Below are 21,238 nucleotides of genomic sequence, written 5' to 3' on the forward strand. Positions count from 1 at the left end.
GCATACGTAGGTACATTCGAAAATTGGAATTTACTGAAGTGCTTGCTACCCGTTGACGAGCGGCAAAATTTGTTTGTGAATTGTGGTGGGTATGAATTGCTCGACCGGTAACTGGTTTTCGAAATTTGAGCGTTTGAAAAATTTCTACCCGTGGAATCTGGGATCGGATTGGAATTTGCCGACATAAATTTTGCTCGGGATTTCAAAGCTTTTTGGTGTGATGGGCATTCCCAGAAATTGGATTTATGATTACCCCCACAATTTGCACACTTAAATTTATTGGAATCTTCTCTCACAGGACAAGCGTCCTTGGCGTGAGAGGTTCCACCACAAATCATGCATTTAGCATCCATGTGGCAATGTTTGGTTCCGTGACCCCACTTTTGGCACTTACGGCACTGAGTGGGATTTTGGAAATTCCCCCCACGCCTGCGGAAATGTTCCCATGTAACACGGACATGGGACATAATACAGGCCTTTTCCAAACTTTTCATATTATTTAGTTCACTTTTGTTAAAATGAACTAAATAAAATTCTGAGAAATGCCCTTTGGGAAGTACCAGAGTGGGATTTCTTTTTCATCTTAATTACTTGGACTGGTGAAAATCCAAGTAATTCAGAAATTTCAATTTTAATCTCATCCAGTGATTTGTCATCACTGGGCAGACCTTTCAAGACGACTTTGAACAATCGCTCAGTTTTGTCGTCGTATGTGAAGAATTTATGGCGCTTCTCAGTTAAATACTGGAGAAGACGTTTGCGATCGTCAAAGGATCCCGGCAAAACGCGGCAGTCACCCTTCCTAGCAATCTGAAATGAAACCTTGATCACCCGAAGGTTACTCACGATTTCCTTCCGAAAGCCAGAAAACTCGGCACCAGATACCACAATTGGCGGAATCAGTTGTTTCTTCGCATGAATCGAATCACCTGGGCTAGAGGTAGATTCGATTTCCTCAAAGTCGTTATTAATCAAATCGAACTGATTGCTCAGTTCGATGGGAGAAGAAAGAATGTCAACGTTAGATTTAGAAGGAAGATCTGAAGTCTCCAGCTTCCTTCTATTTTTTCCGCGCTTGGGCAGGTCGGTCTGGTCACGTTGTTTCTTTGTAGGTAGTGGCGGATTCAGAGACTCCCCTTCCTCTTGTTTTTATTAATACTCATTGCTGAGCGTGGAGACGTGACCTTCTTAGAGGTTTTTCCCAGAACGGTGTCCCTGCAGGATTACCACCGCTTGTCGGAATTTTACTTCCGCAAACGGGTCCAACGTAAAACGAAGGCACGGGTCCTTGCAAAGATCGTAACGGGATCAGTGGGTAGAAATAGCGCTAAGAAGCACCGTTGAAATTAAAATAGCTTCGGGTAGTATTAAAAACTTCCTTCCGCAAAGAGAAAGAACCGCACAGCACGAAAGCACGATGCGGTCTGAACATAGTAACAATTATCGTTCAATACTGGTGTTGTACCTAGAGAAGGCGGTGCAATAGCAAGCTTGGGACATGGGACATATTAGGTGTTGTCCTTTGTTCTTAAAGTTATTATGTACCTTAATATTATCACTGTCACGAGTATCTATTGTAGGAGTTTGCGAAATCAGGATTTCTGGTCTTTGATTTCCTGAGGCAGCAGCGATATTGGTGACAGCAGGAGCTTGACAGGCGATATCCACTGTGTTTGATGATATTGGAGTGGTAGACTGGTTCTTCGGAACATGGTTCGTTGATGAAACTGCGGAAGTTTGACAGGCGACGGATTGCTTGGTAGGCTTGAGATGAGACATGAGTCGTTGAGGCTTGGGAATGGCACCGGACTGGGTCTGAGTGCATTGATCAGTGGCGAGCTGAGTGGTGGCGTTGGGAGTGGCGAGCGTTGTATGGGCGTTCGTAGTTGAACTAGTGGTTGGAGGAGGTTTGGCTGGTGCTATAGTCTGGGCGGCGTTGATGGAGGCATTGGTTTCAACGGAAGCGCTTGGAGCTGATGACGATACTCGAGTTAGAGGGCAGCGGGAAATGGCATTGGTGTCGATAGTATCAGCTGACACTATTCGATGTTCCGATGGAGAATTATCTGGAACGGAATGAACTGTATAATTTGATACGACTGATGTACTAACCGGAACGTCAACTTTCGTTTTCTTTCCGGATCGGTGGGCTGGATGAGTAGAAGAGGTGTACCACTGTGGTTCTGTCTCTTTTAGCTCCGGATGAATCACCGGAGTCACCGATGAAGGAGCCGAAAACATTGGTAAATTCGAGCTGTAGGTTGTTTATGGCGTCTTCGAAATTCTTGGAGGAATTGGCGTTAGTTGGAAGAGAATGTGACGTTTTGTTGCAGTTGCATGAGCGACGTGGTCCTTCAGTAAATGCGCGGCAGAGCGATCGGGTCACATCTATTTGTGCGCCGACTAATCGGAGAATCGATGCAAGTCTGACCAGAATTAAATTCAGTGCCTGGTTACTAGACGATTGCTCGAAATCGACAGGTGAGTTTCGGCAAGCAGGGCAAAACCATTCCGCACCGGGGAAATCCCGCAGTGCCTTATGTTGATTTGCCGATAATCCAACACATTTCAAATGGAACGATTTCATGCATTTTGCGCAAGGTATTTTACCGCAACGAGAAGACTGGGTAATGCAGTACAAACACATACACATTCACTTAATTTTTCACTTGATTTTTTCCCATTATTTCCTTGATTTTATCACTCCTAAAACATATTCACTAACTGGGTTTCACATTTGTCTTCAATGTTGACTACCAATTAATACACTTCACGCCCAAAAACTGTCGAAAACTGCTTTCCAAAAATCGAAGTGAGAGACAAATTTGACGACCGTATTGTGAATGCAATAAAATGCGGAAGACTCAAATTCACTAGCGCAATAAGTGAAATGGTGAGTACAAAATCTACGCGATGCAACTTCATTCAATCCGAACAATACAACGTATACGCCAGCCAACACGCAAACACAGATGTGCATACACAAGAAAACAATCATCTCTTCACCGTTGCCAGATTTATTTATTGGAAAAAATCATTGCTGTTTGTCGGATTGAACAATAAAACCAAAAATAAATATTTAAACATGTTATGTGAGCTTCTATTACATTCCAGATGGTGTAGAAAATTTTTTAAATCGAATAAATACCCATATATTTGATACACCATGAACATGTCTTATGATATGAAATAAACAATTCGTCAAGTCTGGCAACATTATGCATCAGCTGGCATATTTTTACCACCCCATGTCCACCCACCCCAGTTGTAAACAACATTTCAAGCATAATTTTTCATAACGACGTATGTAACAATTATGAGGATTCGAGAAATCCTTTGCAGAAAGTTGGCAAAACTTTTTCTAAAACTGTTTAAAAACTAAATCTTTTTACGATATTTTTTTCCGCTGGCATACATAAATACATGGCACGTAATAAGCGTGCTTCGCGCCATAGATCAGGTAATTCAAATTCCCTGTGAAAAACGATAAAATTATACATACACCGGTATGCTGCACATACGTCGCTGTACATTGGTCGGTTTTCCATAGTGCACGATTGACGCAACTGCAGTTTTGTTTTGTTTTGCTTTTGGTACATAGGTTGGTACATAGGTTGCTCTTAGTTCCCATATGTTAAAGCGACGTATGTAACAGGGAAACTTCAAAAATAGAAAATTGTACATACGTCGATTCGTAAAAATATTGTATTAAAGAATTTTATTTATTGCTGCTGAATTGTTCCGTACCATTTGCATCACTATTACAAAGAAGCGATACAGTCATTAATTTTCAAAACATTGTGATGGAGTCTTGAGCCTTAAATGAGTGAACATGGCATGTAGAAAATCTTCGCTGCATGAAAAAAACAGAGCATGCGGTGCTCATTTTTCCCTAATTCCCCTAAAAATCGCAATAGTTCAACTGCCGCAATAGTTCAACTGTTTACAGCAAAAAAAAGTTGAATATTATATCGAAATCGATACAAAATTACATTCTACGATGTACCCGCGTGTTTCCTACGTAATCAACGAAACCTATGTGATTATTTTGCGAAGTAGTAGGTACAATGCAAAAGCGATGCAATGAAATTACGATGTAAGCAATCCATAAATTTTGCTCTTTCAATGATAAACAAAGCAGATCAGAACAACATATTATATTTATTATGCAAGTATGTTTTAATAGAATCAACCAAGGAATAAATAATGTTCCGCAGCGTGTATGTATATTGAATTATTTATATATTTATATTCTTCAGTACCTCAGTACCAGTGGCCATCTTGTACCGCCGCAGTTTAAATACCATGTCGCACATCAGCAGGTTGAACTCCGGTCGTTGTCCTGATGGTATTAAGTGTTCGGGTGTCGAGGAACTGTATTATGCCGTATAGAGTATCTTGCGCATCAACCCGCCTCGGAATGTTGACAACCCAAGCCTACCGAAAAGAATTATAGACCAAATATACCGTTAGCACGAAATGAGGTTTTAATAGTGATGAGATCAAAAATATCATCGGAATCCTAGTGTTTTATTCGAAATTATGCAAAATCTATCGATATTTAAAATCACGACGGAAATCCTTTCGGGATCGCTACGGGAATTTAGTAGAATCGCGACGTGACAGGGATACTTTCGGAAATTTGACAGGAATCCGTTCGGGATAGCGGCGAGAATTCTTTCGTGCTCGCGACGGGAATCCTTTCGAGACCGCAATAGGAATACTTTTGGAATCGTGATTGGATTTTTTTTGCAGTGCGTCTGTAATTCTTTCGAAATCGCAACGGCAATCCTTTCGGGATATTGACGGGAATCCTTCCGAAATCGCGAAGGGAATCTTTTCGAAGAAGCGACTGGAATCCTTCCAGGATCGCTACGGGAATTCTTTCTGAATCGCAACGAACATTCTATCGGGATCGCTATACATCCATCGTTACAAAATCTCAAAGGGAATCCTCTTGGAAACGCAATGGAAATCTATTTGGAGCGCGTCTGGAATCTGTAATTGCTAGGATGGGCAGCACGAGGATTGCCAGAACAAAGGCCTCGGCAAGCTTGGCTAAGCAACGGCCTACCGTGTGAGGCTGGGTGCTTCAACGACCTCTTTTTAGGCTAGCTCGATCTGGAGTTCCCTATTGGTCTCAAGGTCGGCTGAATTGATTTCTACTTCGCTAATAAGATCTCGGATTTGTGGGAGTAAATCAAAAGCTAGTGTTCAACAATTTCAACATATATTGCCCTAAATTTAACAATGCTTTTTACAATACCTGTCCGGCCGGATGATTAACCTATGGGTACCCGAGGCTTATTTGAGGTGACTTCGCTGGCGTAATACGGGGTCAAGGTCAGTTCGGGAGATACTGTGCAAATCACTGTGGTTTGTTCGGGGTTCGGGATCCAACAGGCGTTGTTCTATGTGTTATCTCCAGACTCGAGGGACCGCGACTCCACGCGGTATTCACACTTCCCAACCAAGATGGGGAAAGGCGGTCAATTGCACCTTAGCGGTTTTTAATAACGGGTCCTAGTTGGACATACAACTTTTAACACATGGAATTCTAAACGATTCTCTCTTTCTCATACCTGATCCAGGATCTAACCAAAAGCTCCACCAACTCTCTATGGTAATTCGCACGACTCACTTCTACTAGCAATCTTTTTAACGATTCTAACGATCAATTTTAAATACGTCTGATATCGATGAAGGTCTAATAAGAACAGAGAGCTTTCTTCTATCCAATATTCGTTAGTCCCTCAGCTGAACTTTTCATGCGACCGTAGACACCAAATCTACCTCATCTCCACTGAACTAAAATTCATCCAATAGGCTTTTTCTATTCTTGTAGTGTAATGTGTACTTAACTAATACCTAGGGGTATGTTTTATGGCATTTAAATATTTTGAATTTTCAATTACAGTAAGTTAATTATAATGCATGGATAACAAAAATAACATGATTTAGCAGTCTTATTGTTACAAACGGTAACAAATCCTTTCGGGATCTAGCTGGAAATCCTTTCGAGAAAACGACAGGATTCCTTTCGAAAAATTAACGGGAATCCTTTCGGGAAAGCGACTGAAATATTTTCAGAATCACGATGAAAATCTTTTCAAGATTGCAACGGGAATCCTTCCGGAATCTGGGCGGGAATCTTTTCGGAAACACGATAAGCATCCTTTCGGGATCGCGACGGGAATCCTTTCTGTATTGCGATTGAAATTCTTCCAGGATCGAGATGGGAATGCCTTCTAGAGCGCGACAGGAATCCTTCGGGATCGCGAAAGAAATGCTTTTCGGGAACGCGACGGAAACTCTTTTCAGAATTTCAACGGGTAATCTTTTGAGATCACGACAGGAATCCTTTCGGGATCGCAACGGAAATCCTTTTGGGATCTCTACGAAAATTCTTTCGGGATCTAGACGAAAATTCTTTCGGAATCGGGACGGGAATTCTTTCATGATCTCAATAGGAAGCCTTTCGGAATATCTACGGGATTCCTTTCGGGTTTGTGACGGGAATCCTTTCGAGATTTTACCGGGAATTTGTTCGGGAGCACGACGGGAATCCTTTCGGGATCGCGATGGAAATCCTTTTGGGATCTTGACGGAAAATCTTCGGCGGTCGCAGCGGGAATCCTCTCGGAACCGCAAATCGGAATCCAAAAAAGGTTCCCATCGCGATCCTGAAAGCATTCCTATCAAAATCCCGAAAGGATTCCAATTGCGATCCCGAAAGGATTTCCGTCGCGACCTCAATAGGAGTTTCGTCGCATTCTTGAAATATTTCCGTCGCGCTCCCAAAAGGATTCCCGCCACGACCGCGAAACAATTCCCATCGCGATCGCGAAAAAAATCCGCTGGCGCTCCAGAAATAAGTCGCTTGTCATCCCCGGAAAAATCCCCGTCGCAATTCATAGAAGATTCCAGACGTGATAAATCCCCCCCCCCCCAATTTCCGTCACGAGTCTGAAAGGATTCCTGTCGCGACTCCGAAAGGATTCCAGTAACGATTCCGAAAGGATTTCCGTCGCGATCTCAAAAGGAGTTTCGTTGCGATCTTGAAAGTATTTCCGTCACGCTCCCGAAATGATTTCCGTCGTGATCCTGAAAGGAATCCAATTCCGAAAAAAAAATCCGTCACTATTCCAGTCGTGATTACAAACATTGAAAGTGTTTCCATTGCGCTTCCGAAATGATTCTTGTCGCGAGCCTGGAAGTGTACCGAATGGATACATGTCGCAATCCAAAAAGCATTCCCGCCGTGATTCAGAAAAGATTCTCGTTGCAATCCCGAAAGGATTTCCATCTTGATGACCATCTTAACCAGTGATCCCCAAAGTGCGGCCCTCCAAGCCTTTTCCTGCGGCCCGCGAAGGATTTCAGAGAATACACTACATGTGGTCCATTGTTAGGCAAGAGAAGCTTTTCATCGTGCCAATTTTTTCGTTGCATTCGGGTATTCTGTCTAGATTGCACCATTATTGATATTATTATTATTATTTATTCAGACTAAGGCCGAAGTGGCCTGTGCGGTATATAAGAGTCTTCTCCATTCGGCTCGGTCCATGGCTACACGTCGCCAACCACGCAGTCTACGGAGGGTCCGCAAGTCATCTTCCACCTGATCGATCCACCTTGCCCGCTGCGCACCTCGCCTTCTTGTGCCCGTCGGATCGTTGTCGACAACCATTTTCACCGGGTTACTGTCCGACATTCTGGCTACGTGCCCTGCCCATCGCAGTCGTCCGATTTTCGCGGTGTGAACGATGGATGGTTCTCCCGACAGCTGATGCAATTCGTGGTTCATTCGCCTCCTCCACGTACCGTCCGCCATCTGCACCGCACCATAGATGGTACGCAGCACTTTCCTTTCGAAAACTCCAAGTGCGCGTTGGTTCTCCACGAGCATCGTCCAGGTCTCGTGTCCGTAGAGGACTACCGGTCTAATTAGCGTTTTGTAGATTGTCAGTTTGGTACGGCGGCGAACTCTATTCGATCGGAGCGTCTTGCGGAGTCCAAAGTACGTACGATTTCCAGCCACTATGCGTCTCCGAATTTCTCTGCTGGTGTCATTTTCGGCAGTCACCAGTGAGCCCAAGTACACAAATTCTTCTACCACCTCGATTTCGTCACCACCGATGCAAACTCGCGGTGGGTGGCTCACATTGTCTTCTCTTGAACCTCTTCCTATCATGTACTTCGTCTTCGACGTGTTGATGACTAGTCCGATCCGCTTAGCTTCCCTCTTCAGTCTGATGTAGGCTTCCTCCATCTTCTCAAAGTTACGTGCCATAATATCTATGTCGTCGGCGAAGCCAAATAGCTGGATGGACTTATTGAAAATTGTACCACTCGTGTTAATCCCTGCTCTTCGTATTACCCCTTCCAAAGCGATGTTGAATAGCAGACACGAAAGACCATCACCTTGCCGTAACCCTCTGCGGGTTTCGAAGGGACTCGAGAATGCCCCTGAAAGTCGAGCTACGCACATCACCCGATCCATCGTCGCTTTGATCAACCGTGTCAGTTTATCCGGAAAACCGTGTTCGTGCATTAGCTGCCATAGCTGGTCCCGATCGATTGTATCATATGCGGCTTTGAAGTCGATAAATAGATGATGTGTGGGCACGTTGTATTCGCAGCATTTCTGCAGTACTTGGCGAATGGCGAACACCTGGTCCGTGGTGGAGCGTTCGCCCATAAAACATGCCTGGTACTGCCCCACGAACTCCCTTGCAGTTGGTGCTAGTCGACGGCATAAAATTTGGGAGAGTACCTTGTAGGCGGCGTTCAGCAATGTGATTGCGCGGTAGTTGCTACAATCCATCTTATTGCCCTTTTTGTAGATGGGACACACGACACCTTCCATCCACTCCTGCGGCAAAACTTCCTCCTCCCAAATCTTGGTAATGACCCAGTGCAGCGCTCTAGCCAGTGCCTCACCACCGTGTTTAAATAGCTCTTCTGGTAGTTGGTCAACCCCAGGGGCTTTGTTGTTCTTCAGCCGGCCAATCTCCTCCTGGATTTCCCGGAGATCCGGAGCCGGTAGAATTATGCGCGTTCTCCCAGGTCCATCACCATACCGCCATCTTCATCTGCCACATCGCCATTCAGTTGTTCTTCGTAGTGCTGCCGCGACCTTTGGATCACCTCACGCTCGTTCGTAATAAGGTTCCCGTTTATGTCCTTACACATATCAGGCTGTGGCACGTGGCCCTTACGTGAACGGTTTAACTTCTCATAGAACTTTCGTGTGTGATTAGCGCGGTACAGTTGCTCCGTTTCTTCACGGTCTCGATCTTCCTGCTGGCGCTTTTTCCTCCGGAAAATCGAGTTTTGTCTGTTCCGCGCCCGTTTATATCGTGCCTTGTTCGCCCTCGTGCGGTGTTGCAGCAATCTCGCCCATGCTGGATTCTTCTCTTCCACTAACTGCTCACATACCGTCCTACCAGTCATTTCTCTGATCCGGGGGAACCGTGCCAAAAGCAGCGGTTGCCGTGCTACCAATGGTAGATCGAATATCTCTCCATCCATCTTCAAGAGGCGCTGCGCCTAGCTGCCCTTCCGTTGAGAGTGCCACTTCCAGCTGCTGCGCGTATTCTTGGGCTAGTCTACCGTCTTGTAGCCGCCCAAATGTTAAGCCGCGGCGTCCGAATTCGACGCGTGTTGTACACCGTCGAGAGTTTTGAGCGCAGGCATACTGCAACGAGGTAGTGGTCGGATTCAATATTCGCACTGCGGTATGTGCGGACGTTCGTGATGTCGGAGAAGAATTTACCGTCGATTAGAACGTGGTCGATTTGGTTTTCCGTTTCTTGGTTAGGTGATCTCCATGTGGCCTTGTGGATATTTTTGCGGGGAAAGAAGGTGCTTCGGACTACCATTCTGCGGGAGGCTGCGAAGTTTATGCATCGTTGGCTGTTGTCATTCCATACGGTGTGCAGACTATCCGGTCCGATGACCGGTCTATACATTTCCTTCCTTCCTACCTGTGCGTTCATGTCACCGATGACGATTTTAACGTCCCGCAGTGGGCATCCATCGTATGTCTGCTCCAGCTGTGCGTAGAACGCTTCTTTCTCATCGTCGGGTCTCCCTTCGTGTGGGCAGTGCACGTTGATGATGCTATAGTTGAAGAAACGGCCTTTAATCCTCAGCTTGCACATCCTTGCGTTGATTGGCAGCCACCCAAGCACGCGTTGGCGCATCTTACCCAGCACTATGAAGCCGGTTCCCAGCTCGTTGGTGGTGCCACAGCTTTGGTAGAAGGTAGCCGCTCGATGCCCGCTTTTCCACACTTTCTGTCCTGTCCAGCAAATCTCCTGCAGCGCCACGACGTCGAAGTTGCGGGGATGTAATTCATCGTAGATCATCCTGTCGCAACCTGCGAAACCTAGCGACTTGCAATTCCATGTTCCAAGCTTCCAATCGTGATCCTGTATTCGTCGCCTAGGTCTTTGCCGATTATATCGGGTCGCATTATCTCTTATATTGTTCGTAACGAATGTTTTTCTAGGCGGCTTATTGGGCCTGCGCAAACCTCCTGTCTCGTCGGAGGGCCGTCGTGTCAGGGCTGTTTAGCGTCCCACCTAACACCAGGACTTGGGCTGGTGCGCTTTGAGCGGCACACGGTCGCTTTGGTGGGGCCTACTTGCGGATACATGCAGCTTTTTATAGAGGTTTAACAGGGCCCACTGTCAAACCCCACCACATCCTAGGCAGGCGCCTCAACTCGCAATTCGCAGAGTCCCTGCTGCCCGCGATTGCCATTGTTGATATATGAAGCATGAATCGTGGTCTCATCATGATTACTCAAATTGATCACTACATCACTGCCAAGCCCGACGGCAAACATAATTCGTTGTTATTGCCCCGGGCTTTAAAAACAACAAATCTGGCTTAACTTTTCAAAAGGACCTAAGTAACATTTTTTTCATGAATTAATTTGAATAGCGCAATCAACAGAAAAACACGAAAGCTTTTGATTGCAGTACTCAAATTAATTAATGAAAAAATGTTACTTGAGTCCTTTTGAAAAATTAAGCGAGAAATGTGTGTTTCTTCTTCGCGGATTTAAACGAGTTTAGTGTTGAACTTCTTGTAAGAATAATGTTGCCTTACACTACTCCGTAAGAAGAATGCTTTTCTTTTAAAAATAAGTTAGGGTTCAGTAAAATTCAACTGGAAAATTGCTGGAATATTAACTCTAGAAAACACGCTGACTATCACTTGTCACACCAACGTACTTTAAGCTACGGAAAATATTGAACGAAATCAAGTTTTTTCCCAATCTCTGCTATTGCAGAAGAAATAGTTTCAGAGAACTCAATTGATAGGAAAGCATGAAGGCAAGGCTCGGAATGCAGATTTATTCGATTCTATTCAACAATGCTGGCATGATCACCTGGCTTGAAAAACACTTTTGAAACATGCTGTCGTTATTAGCAGCAAAATAAAATTTCAATGAAGAATTATAAATTTTCCTCAAAAATTTGGAAAATGTCCAAAATATTTATTTTATGGGAAATTTTCTAATTGTTTATTGCTAATATTGATTTATTTATGGAATTTTTTTTTCATTTTTTTCCGTTGAACAAATTGATTTTTTTATGGAAAATTCTTCTTTTATAATTGCAATTTTTGCTTTTAAAAGGGCTAATTTATTTTTGTTTTGTGGAAAATTCTCAATTGTTTGTGGAAATTTTGCACTATTTTTGGAAATTGTATATTTATTTATTGCTCATACCCTGATTTCTTTATTGACAATTAGGGGATGTGCACCAGTTTTGGCCAACTTAGTGCCTAATTTGGCCAACCCTGGAAAATGCATATTTTTCCAAAATAATCGATCAGTTGAAAGCAGCGTTTAATCGTGAGGGATATATCTTTTGTTGGAACTAATAAAACCCCTCGCGAATTGCTTTATTTTTGGAGCTATTCACAAAATTGGCCAAATTAGGAACATGGCCAAAACCGGTATAGTTCCCCTATTGAAAATGTACTGCGGCCCGCTTCAGCAGCTCAAAATCGCAATGCGGCCCTCAATAGTAAGCATGCTGGGGACCACTGATTTAAATGGTGCTGAGAGTACAGGCAGTGAAATTCAAGGCAGCGGAGGAGATGACTACGTCAGTTTAACGAACGATGGAAGCCATGAGGGAAGTTAAGGATGCCATCCAACAGCTAAAGATCAATAAAGCAGCTGGTAAGGATGGTATCGGAGCTGAGCTCATCAAGATGGGCCCGGAAAAACTAGCCAATTGCCTGCACAAATTGATAGTCAGAATCTGGGAAATTGAACAGCTACCGGAGGAGTGGAGGGAAGGGATTATATGCCCCATCTACAAAAAAGGCGACAAGCTGGAGTGTGAGAACTTTCGAGCGATCACCATCCTTAATGCCGCCTACAAAGTGATATCCCAGATAATCTTCCGTCGTCTGTCACCATTAGTGAATGAGTTCGTGGGAAGTTATCAAGCCGGCTTCGTTGACGGCCGCTCGAAAACGGACCAGATCTTTACTGTACGGCAAATCCTTCAAAAATGCCGTGAGTACCAGGTCCCAACGCATCATCTGTTCGTTGATTTCCAGGCGGCATACGACAGTATAGACCGCGTAGAGCTATGGAAAATTATATACGAGAACAGCTTCCCTGGAAGCTTACCAGACTGATCAAAGCAATGGTGGATGGTGTGCAAAACTGTGTGAAGATTTCGGGCGAACACTCCAGTTCGTTCGAATCGCGCCGGGGACTAAGACAAGGTTATTGACTTTCGTGCTTGTTGTTCAACATTCCGCTAGAAGGTGTCATGCGGAGAGCCTGAGTGTAACAGCCGGGGTACGATTTTCAACAGCCCGCCCGATTTTCAACGGGCCCGCCTGGGAAGCAGTGTTACGATATGAGTCATGTTCGGGATTTGCGCCAAAACGGTACGATGTGAATAGAATCTGCGAGCTGGAAGATGTTATAAACAACATAACATCATTCGTTCCCTATCTGATCAACTGTACGCTAAATGTTATGGCAGTTATGATTCGGCAACTGGATTCAGCCATTATAATATGGCGAATTCTGGCGAAAGATGATTCGTTGTTGTCGGAGCATTTCATGAGCCTGATGCTAACAACCGAAGCTGGCGATCTGATTTGGAGAAATCCTATGCCGCAGTGCGATTCGTTTTGTCGTATAAGATCAATGAGGTGGGTTAAGGAAGCAGCCATATTGTCAGCTTCGATGTTGAACTGAGCCTAGCGATATGACCGGATTTGCATCGATACGCACTAATGAATACGTTTGTATAAGTTTTGACCTTTTTCCCATGGAAAAAGTCTGAAAACGCACTCAAACGTATACATTCTGCTTAGCTCTTAACCCAGTGCACAGTGGGAATAAAAGGGCCCGTAACAGTACTTATTTAGATGCCGCTAATTTAGAGGTCCGGAAAAGACCCATTCTTATGTAAAAAAATCCGAGGAATCGATTAGTGATATTTTCACTGCAGACAAACCATAGGAAAGGGCCCATTTTGCCCGATTTTCCCCAAAATACACCATAAAAACGAATTATTCAACGGAAAATCTTATTTGCCGCTCCCGAAAAGTACTCAAATATTACTCAAATGTTGATAGAATATTGGTGAAATAGATTGCATTGAATTCTGTGCGTGACATAACTCAAAATTAGCCTATTTTGCCCGATTCTCCCCTAAACTCATGATTTAGGAAATAAAAGCTTCTGGAAAGTAATTTCTCGCGTTTAAAATTATCTTTGCTGGTGCAAATCCATTCAAAATATCATTATCATTATCTCAAAAATAAGCGAAGGGTCAAGATACATGCAAACAGACATAATCTAAACGTTTCGTGATTGAAGATTTACGAAATGGATCATTTTGCCCGTTTTTTTTCTAGCTGATTTTATCGGATAACACTATGGGAATCCGGACCTCCTATAAAAGCTCGTTTTTTGAAGTGATCCTATAGCCTTTCGGTACAACTTTGTTATATGTATTATAAAGGCAATAATACGAAAATCTTTCATTTTTTACACATCTAACGATGTCAATCATTTCATATTTTTTATCTGAAACCGAGTGTGAAACAAAGCATTATCTGTTGTGTTAAAGTTGGATATGTCATTCATGCCATTCATTAACATGCCTGTTCCCATATCAGTATTAACCCTTTTGTTACCGACAAAAAAAAAACACCCTTACGTTACCGACAGGGTACCCGGGTACCCACGGACTTGAAATGATCATAACATTGTCAGTTTTTCACCGATTTTGACGATTTTGATGCTACGGATGCAGGAACTTACCCGCTATTCGATACATGTTACAGAGAACCGATTCGGATTACCTGGTAACCGGAATTCCGGATTAACTGGGCCAAGTCCTAAAGTATGTGTAAATTGAAGATATATATTCAACCGAATGAAGATTTCTTGCGTTATGACTAATAAACGTCGTTGGAAATTTAATATAACTTAACTACGTTACAGGACTATCTGAATTAATCCCGGAACTGTTATTCCGGAAACAGGTCATCCTGGAATAGGTTCCCGTGGGGCCTAAAGTGGCCACAAACTTGTTCTGAAAAAACCCTTGCAATATGGGTATCAAAATTCATGAAATTGTTTCGGAAGCATGATCTGATAAGTGATTGGGCCATTGAATGGTTTGACAACGAACCGGTCATCCTGGAACAGGTTCCTGTTGGGCCTAAAGTGGCCACAAACTCATTTTGAAGAAACCCTGGCAATGTGGGTATCACAATTCATGAAATTGTATCGGAAGCATGATCTTCTGGGTTATTAGGCCATAAGATGGTTTGACAATGGACCGGTCATTACCAAACAGGTTTTCGAGGGGACCCTCATTTAGAAGAAACACTTGCTATCTTATTTTTCCGTTATTTCTTGTCAAAAAGACTTAAAAATTCTTGACTGGTACTCAGAAATGATTTATAATGAACCACAGGCGCTGTAAGTATCATTGATGTTTGCTGAATAATTTACAAAAATAAAAAGAACGACTAAAATTTTCAAAATTTGTCGTGGTGACAAAATGGGTCAAAAACGTGACAAAAGCGGGACGTGATAAAATCGGGTCGAAAATGTGATAAAGTCGGAGGTAGATAAAATCGGGGAGTGACAAAATCGGGTCAACACTGTGTAACTTTTTACTTCTCTCTTCTCATTTCTCTCATTTCACTTTTCACTTTTTACTTTCCACTTCTCACTATTCACTCCTCATTTCTCATTCGACCCAATAACCATTCGGCCTAACAGCCATTCAGCCTGATGACCCAACATCAGTCCCATCTTCTTGGAAAAACATGTTTCCGAAAATATTCCAAGAGCTTTGATGCCAGGGTGTCTTCTAAATGAATTTGTGGCCACTAAAGGCCTTTCGGGAACTTGTTCTAGGATGACCGTTCCGGTTGATATCCATCCTATGGTCTCAACTACATGGAAAACATGTTTCCGGAAAAATTCCAAGAATATTGATACCCATATTGCCAGGGTTTCTACCAAATGAATTAATGGTCACTTTAGGCCCTCCGGGAACCTGTTCCAGAATGACCGTTCCGGGGCATATCCAATCTATGGTCTCAAGTACATGGAAAGCATGTTTCCGGGACAATTTCAAAAATTTTGATACCCATATTGCCAGGGTTGAGTGAGTGAGTGTTTGGCCCCTACGGACCCTCGGGGAACCTATTCTAGAATGACTGTTCCGGTTGATATCCATCCTATGGTCTTAACTACACACACTTAAATCATTTCACAGATTTCTGTGAATTTTGCTTCAATTCACTGAAATCTCAACAGCAGAACTGTTCGGTAATTATTTCACCAAATTTTCTGCGATTTTTCCTTTGTTCAACTGTCAAAATTACCGAAAATCTGTAAAATTATTCACTGAACAGTTCTGCTGTTGAGATTTCGGTAAAATTTCACAGAAATCTGCGATTTATTTTAGGTGTGCATGGAAAACATGTTTCCGGAACAATTCCAAGAATTTTGATACCCATATTGCCAGGGTTTATTCTAAATGAGTTTTTGGCCACTACGGGCCCTCCGGGAACCTGTTCCAGAATGACCGTTCCGGTTGATATCCATTCTATGGTCTCAACTACATGAATAACATGTTTGCGGAACAATTCCAAGAATGTTGATACCCATATTGCCAGGAATGAATTTGCGGCCACTATAGGGCCCACGGGAACCTATTCCGGGATGTCCGTTCCGAGTCCATATGATCACGTGGTCCTAATACGTTGGGAAGTCATAATCCTCGAATTTTCTGCGAAACTGGTAACTCAGGATACAGGAAATCATCATTTGGATTCTATAAGATCAACTTCTCCATTTTTGAGACATGGTCTAGCAAATCCGGAACTCCGGTAACCAGATAATCCGGATCGGTCCTATGTGACATGGATCGGATAGGGGATGAATTTCTTAATCCATAGCAAACGGAATCGTCCAAATCGGTTGAAAACTGACGAAGTTATGGTTATATCAAAACGTGGGTACCCGGGTACCCTGTCGGTACGTTACGGGGTAAAAATATTCAGAAGCCCCTCCCCAAGCCCCCCCTTACTGGATTTTCATTTTAGTACCACCCAAACCTTAATTTTGCCGAGTTTGAAGATGTCACGGAGTTTCAATTTCCTGCGATGTATAGAACCCTAAAAAAATTTCACTTGAAAACGAAAAAGGTACCCGGGTACCCTGTCGGTAACAAAAGGGTTAAAGAAAATCGTATTTCAAGCTCTATCTGGTAAAAGGGCGAATGTCGCAAGAGAGGATTCTCTTCGTCGACTTCCCCTCTTTTAAATAAAAGTGACAAGCAGTGAATTTCTTTGCGGTTTATCACCTCAGAATGCAAGTTCTTATTGTTTTCTTTCGTTATGAGGTGATAAACCGCAAAGAAATTCTCTGCTTGTCACTTTTATTTAAAAGAGGGGAAGTCGACGAAGAGAATCCTCTCTTGCGACATTCGCCCTTTTACCAGATAGAGCTTGATTTGTATTTTCCATCCAAAATCACATACAAACACAAAAAGTGTATTCCCACAAAAAGAGCCTTCATTGGAATCACTAACAAATTTAGTGAATGATTTACCAAATTCGAATATTTTTGAAACCTGAACTACACTCATGTTAGCCGGTCCTTGCTGACGGATATCAACATAATTCAAACCGTATCAGTTATCAGCTGAAAGTGATCGTTACAAAATGTTGAACAGAGATATTGTGGAAGCCTACTTAAATTCTCAACACCGGAGAAAGCAAGTAGAGCAACTACTTATTGCAAGAGATTTAAGTAGTGAAGAAAGTGTATCGAGAGATGTGACAAATTGGATCAAACAGTTTACACGACGCTGGAGTATGTCTCATAGGAAGAAAGATCGCTTTTTTGAAAAGCACACCGACTGGCTCGACAAAGCATTCGAGGTATGTAGTAAATTCATTTTCCAAGTAAAGAAACTATTATCAAATATGAAAATAGCACGGAAAAGAAATTTTTTGGGATTTATTTTCCTCTTCAGGTGTGCCACTACGACCAGTTATTAGATCTATTGTAGGTGTAGCATTATCCGTATCCTTAGTGTATAAGTGCATGTCGAATTACTCCAGTGGTATTGTGCAGGAATGCAGTATCGGGCTCTTCTCATAAGCTTCAGAAGGAATAAAATATTATGACAAGGTCCCGCTATTTAGACCCTTCGCTTATTTTTGAGATAATGATAATGATATTTTGAATGGATTTGCACCAGCAAAGATCATTTTAAACGCGAGAAACTACTTTCCAGAAGCTTTTATTTCCTAAATCATGAGTTTAGGGGAGAATCGGGCAAAATAGGCTAATTATGAGTTATGTCACGCACAGAATTCAATGCAATTCATTTCACCAATATTCTATCAACATTTCAGTAATATTTGAGTACTTTTCGGGAGCGGCAAATAAGATTTTCCGTTGATTATTTCGCTTTTTTTTCGTATTTTTGGGGAAAATTGGGCAAAATGGGCCTTCTCTAACAGTTTGTCTGCAGTGAAAATTTCACCAATCGATTCCTCGGATTTTTTTTACATAAGAATGGGTCTTTTCCGGACCTCTAAAATAGCGGCATCTAAATAAGTACCGTCGTTCGGGGTGACATTGGGCCTAGGGGGTAAGATTGGGCCAGAAACGAAAAATGTTTCAACTTCTAATATCTCAGAAACTGTTACGAATTTTGATGAAAACTTCAAACGGTTCGAAATTATATTAAAATTCACGTCTAGGAAATCACAAAACAAATTCCAAGGATTAATTGTACTCGTACCATAATGCTTGGAATTTGAATGTAAAACTATTGATCGAATGAACCCGTAATAAAATAGTGTCAGTAATGCACCACAAATCTATTACATAACTGAATTTTACATCGATGGATACCTGGGTATCATTTTACGATAATCTGTTTGTTGTTTTATCGAATTTTATGAATATTTATTTAGCGGTCTTGCTTTTTCGTAGCAACGAGCAATGCATGCTAAAAAGGGGTGAGATTGGGCCAAGCCTTTGGTTGATTTGCCATACATAGTTGGTAAAAGCCGTAATGTAGGCAATTATTTTTATTGAACGATTGAATCGTTGCACCGTCACCGCTGAACTTTATTGTATGTGGCCCAATGTCACCCCCTGTGAGGGGTGAGAATGGGCCAATTTTAAACAACATATAACTTTGAAGAATTACTCTCATTTATTATTTTTTCCCCACACAGTGGTAAATTTATTGTTCAAGCTTGTACCTAACTAATTACAACTTGATTCCAATATTAACTACTAGAGCTTTGTAACATTTACTTGGAGCATACCACATTTTGGCCCAATGACACCCCCGTAGACGGTACTTCCCACTGTGCAGTGTATCTGCATGCCGTGAAATACATTTTCAAATCTCACAAATCTAACTCCTAAGCCCCATACTGAAAATACACTAATAAAATTAGAGCTAATGGCAAGTTAATAAACGTAATGGAAAATTGATAAAAAGCCTGTAAATTAATGAATTATTCAAAATTATCAATCACTAAAGCATTCTTTTGTAGTTTATGAATATTTATTGGATATATCAAATAAGGTGCGACGATAAAACAAAAACTTAAGGTGTGTATATAATAAATCGATTGATATAATTATCATAGAGTATAATTTTACATTCAAATTGGTATGACTGTAATGATAATAAATTAAGTTCCATGATACACATTTGATTACGAGAGGATGTTTTCATGAGTGATGTTATAATTTGTACTAAAACATTTGATTTGGTAAAGGCAAGTACGTGGAATGTCAACAAATTAATTTGCTGTTGTTTGCATCTATATGATAAAACTTTTATAAATAAGTACTTACGGTGAAATAATAACGCTAAAAAATTGAGTCTTCTGTACTATCTTGAATATCAATAGAATTTGGAAAGTCTTTGGATTGAATACGAATTCCTATTCATTATAAAAAATGTCTCCAAACAAACAACTAAACCTAATCAATCTTTTCTTCTCCAGCCTTCTTGAACACATTTTTCATCATCTGCCGCTTCATGTCTTTGGTGGACCGACGCAGGCTGCTCCTCAAGGTTGACCCCACCTTATCCATCGACCCTCCTGCTGCAATGGTGCGATACTCATCCGCGCTCGGCTGCCGGAAGACCGCCCTCGGCGTCTCCACAATAATCGACATTTCCAGTTCCTTCTCTTCCTCCGGAGCGTCGTCTGTCGGTCGCGGCTCTTTCGTCTTATGCGCCTTCCGACGCAAACTATGGCGGATGCTGGACATAAACCCATGGTGAGGTTCCTCCGATTTTGGTTTTTCGTCCAAATCAGTGATTTGCACCTGCGGTTCCTGGTGCTGTTTGGGATGAATCAACTTTCGGAAACTCTTACGGATGGCGTCCTTCATTTTGTTGGTTTTGGAAGCTTCAGGCAGGGTTGGCTGTTTAAATTTGTCCTCCGGAATTGGATCCTCTTTCTTGCGGTAAGCTCGCTGGAATGGGGCCGGATTGGCGAATAAGTCAACGTCTTGTTCTTCGTCCTCAAAGTCATCGACTTCCTCAAATTGAACATCCGGATTACTAACGTCGATGCGGATCTCCTCCTTGACAGAAACCTCCTTAGTAACCGTGAATGTTATCATCTGCGGTTGCGGAGTCGGGGGCGTTGTTGGTTCTTTAATGGTAGGTTCCACCACGATTCCTTGATTATCGGAATTGGTCTCTGATTGTTTGCCATCTTCGTCTTCACCTTCGGATTCTTCCAGTTGTTTCAGTTTCATGGACAGATTGCTGATGTGTTTGATATCGATCAAACTGCGCCGACTTTTGGTACGAGTTCCCGTTCCCGATCCTCGAACACTCTTCTGTTTGAGTGCTTTGGCTTCGTTGATGCTGTTCTCTAGTTCCAGCTGGTAGCAATCCAGTTCTTCGCCGATATCAAGCGGTTCTTCGCTAATCACTGAAAGGGACTTACGATTCGAAATCGTAACGGTTTTCTTTGGCGTTATCAAGCTGTCTGGATTCGGTTCAGGAGTGAAAACCAAATTTTTGGCTAACATCTGACAAGGAGTTAATGCATCCGCCGGTAGTTCCTGAAAGCATGATTTAAAAACATAAACACATGTTAGATCTATGATTTTCAAAGCAAACACAAGCTATTAAAGTACATCAATGATGCAAAAAAAAGGTTTATTAGGACCACATAACAGAAAATTTCTTCCTCAAAGTAAAGTGCATGGGAGATACAATTTGATTTTTTTATCATATTCGCTTTTTTTTTTCGCTTTTCGTGTTTTTATGTTTCATGCTATTTTTAACATATTTACCTGAAAGTTGATCCGATGGTTTATTGACGGTGTGAACGGGACGGCCAGCGCGTAAGTTTGCAATTCCAGTGCAGGATTTTCAATCCCCTTGCATTCTCCTGCTTCCTTTGTTTCCTCCGCGCAAGCTGCACCCTTCTCAGTTGGTCGGGATATCTCAAATGGATTAACTGCTTCCCCTGTGTCCTTGCCCTTAATATTCAATGCACCATTAACAAAGCAAGATTCGTTATCCTGCCTCCCCGACTTATCATCTTGCCGCACCACCTCGAATGGATTAACAGTTGGCTTATCTATCGCATCCAGATTAAGTCCCGGATTAACGAAACAACTGTCCTCGATCTCACTGAGTTTCCTCTTCTT

The 21,238-nt window shown here is 42.4% G+C and overlaps 2 protein-coding genes across 2 annotated transcripts; both read right to left on the reverse strand.

Moving 5' to 3' along the window:
• Positions 1–1,545: 1,545 nt before the first annotated feature.
• On the reverse strand, positions 1,546–2,241 carry LOC134204817 (mucin-7-like; the record flags this gene model as incomplete). Its single annotated transcript, XM_062679611.1, has 1 exon — positions 1,546–2,241. A coding segment is annotated over exon 1 (696 nt), but the record flags the coding sequence as incomplete, so codon positions are not given.
• A 16,890-nt stretch (positions 2,242–19,131) lies between these two features.
• Positions 19,132–21,232, reverse strand: LOC134204816 (uncharacterized; the record flags this gene model as incomplete). Its single annotated transcript, XM_062679609.1, has 2 exons — positions 19,132–20,644; positions 20,879–21,232. Coding segments are annotated over 2 exons (1,455 nt in total), but the record flags the coding sequence as incomplete, so codon positions are not given.
• Positions 21,233–21,238: the final 6 nt, after the last annotated feature.

Source organism: Armigeres subalbatus, unplaced genomic scaffold (assembly GCF_024139115.2).
Source record: "Armigeres subalbatus isolate Guangzhou_Male unplaced genomic scaffold, GZ_Asu_2 Contig92, whole genome shotgun sequence".
Lineage (NCBI taxonomy): Eukaryota > Metazoa > Arthropoda > Insecta > Diptera > Culicidae > Armigeres > Armigeres subalbatus.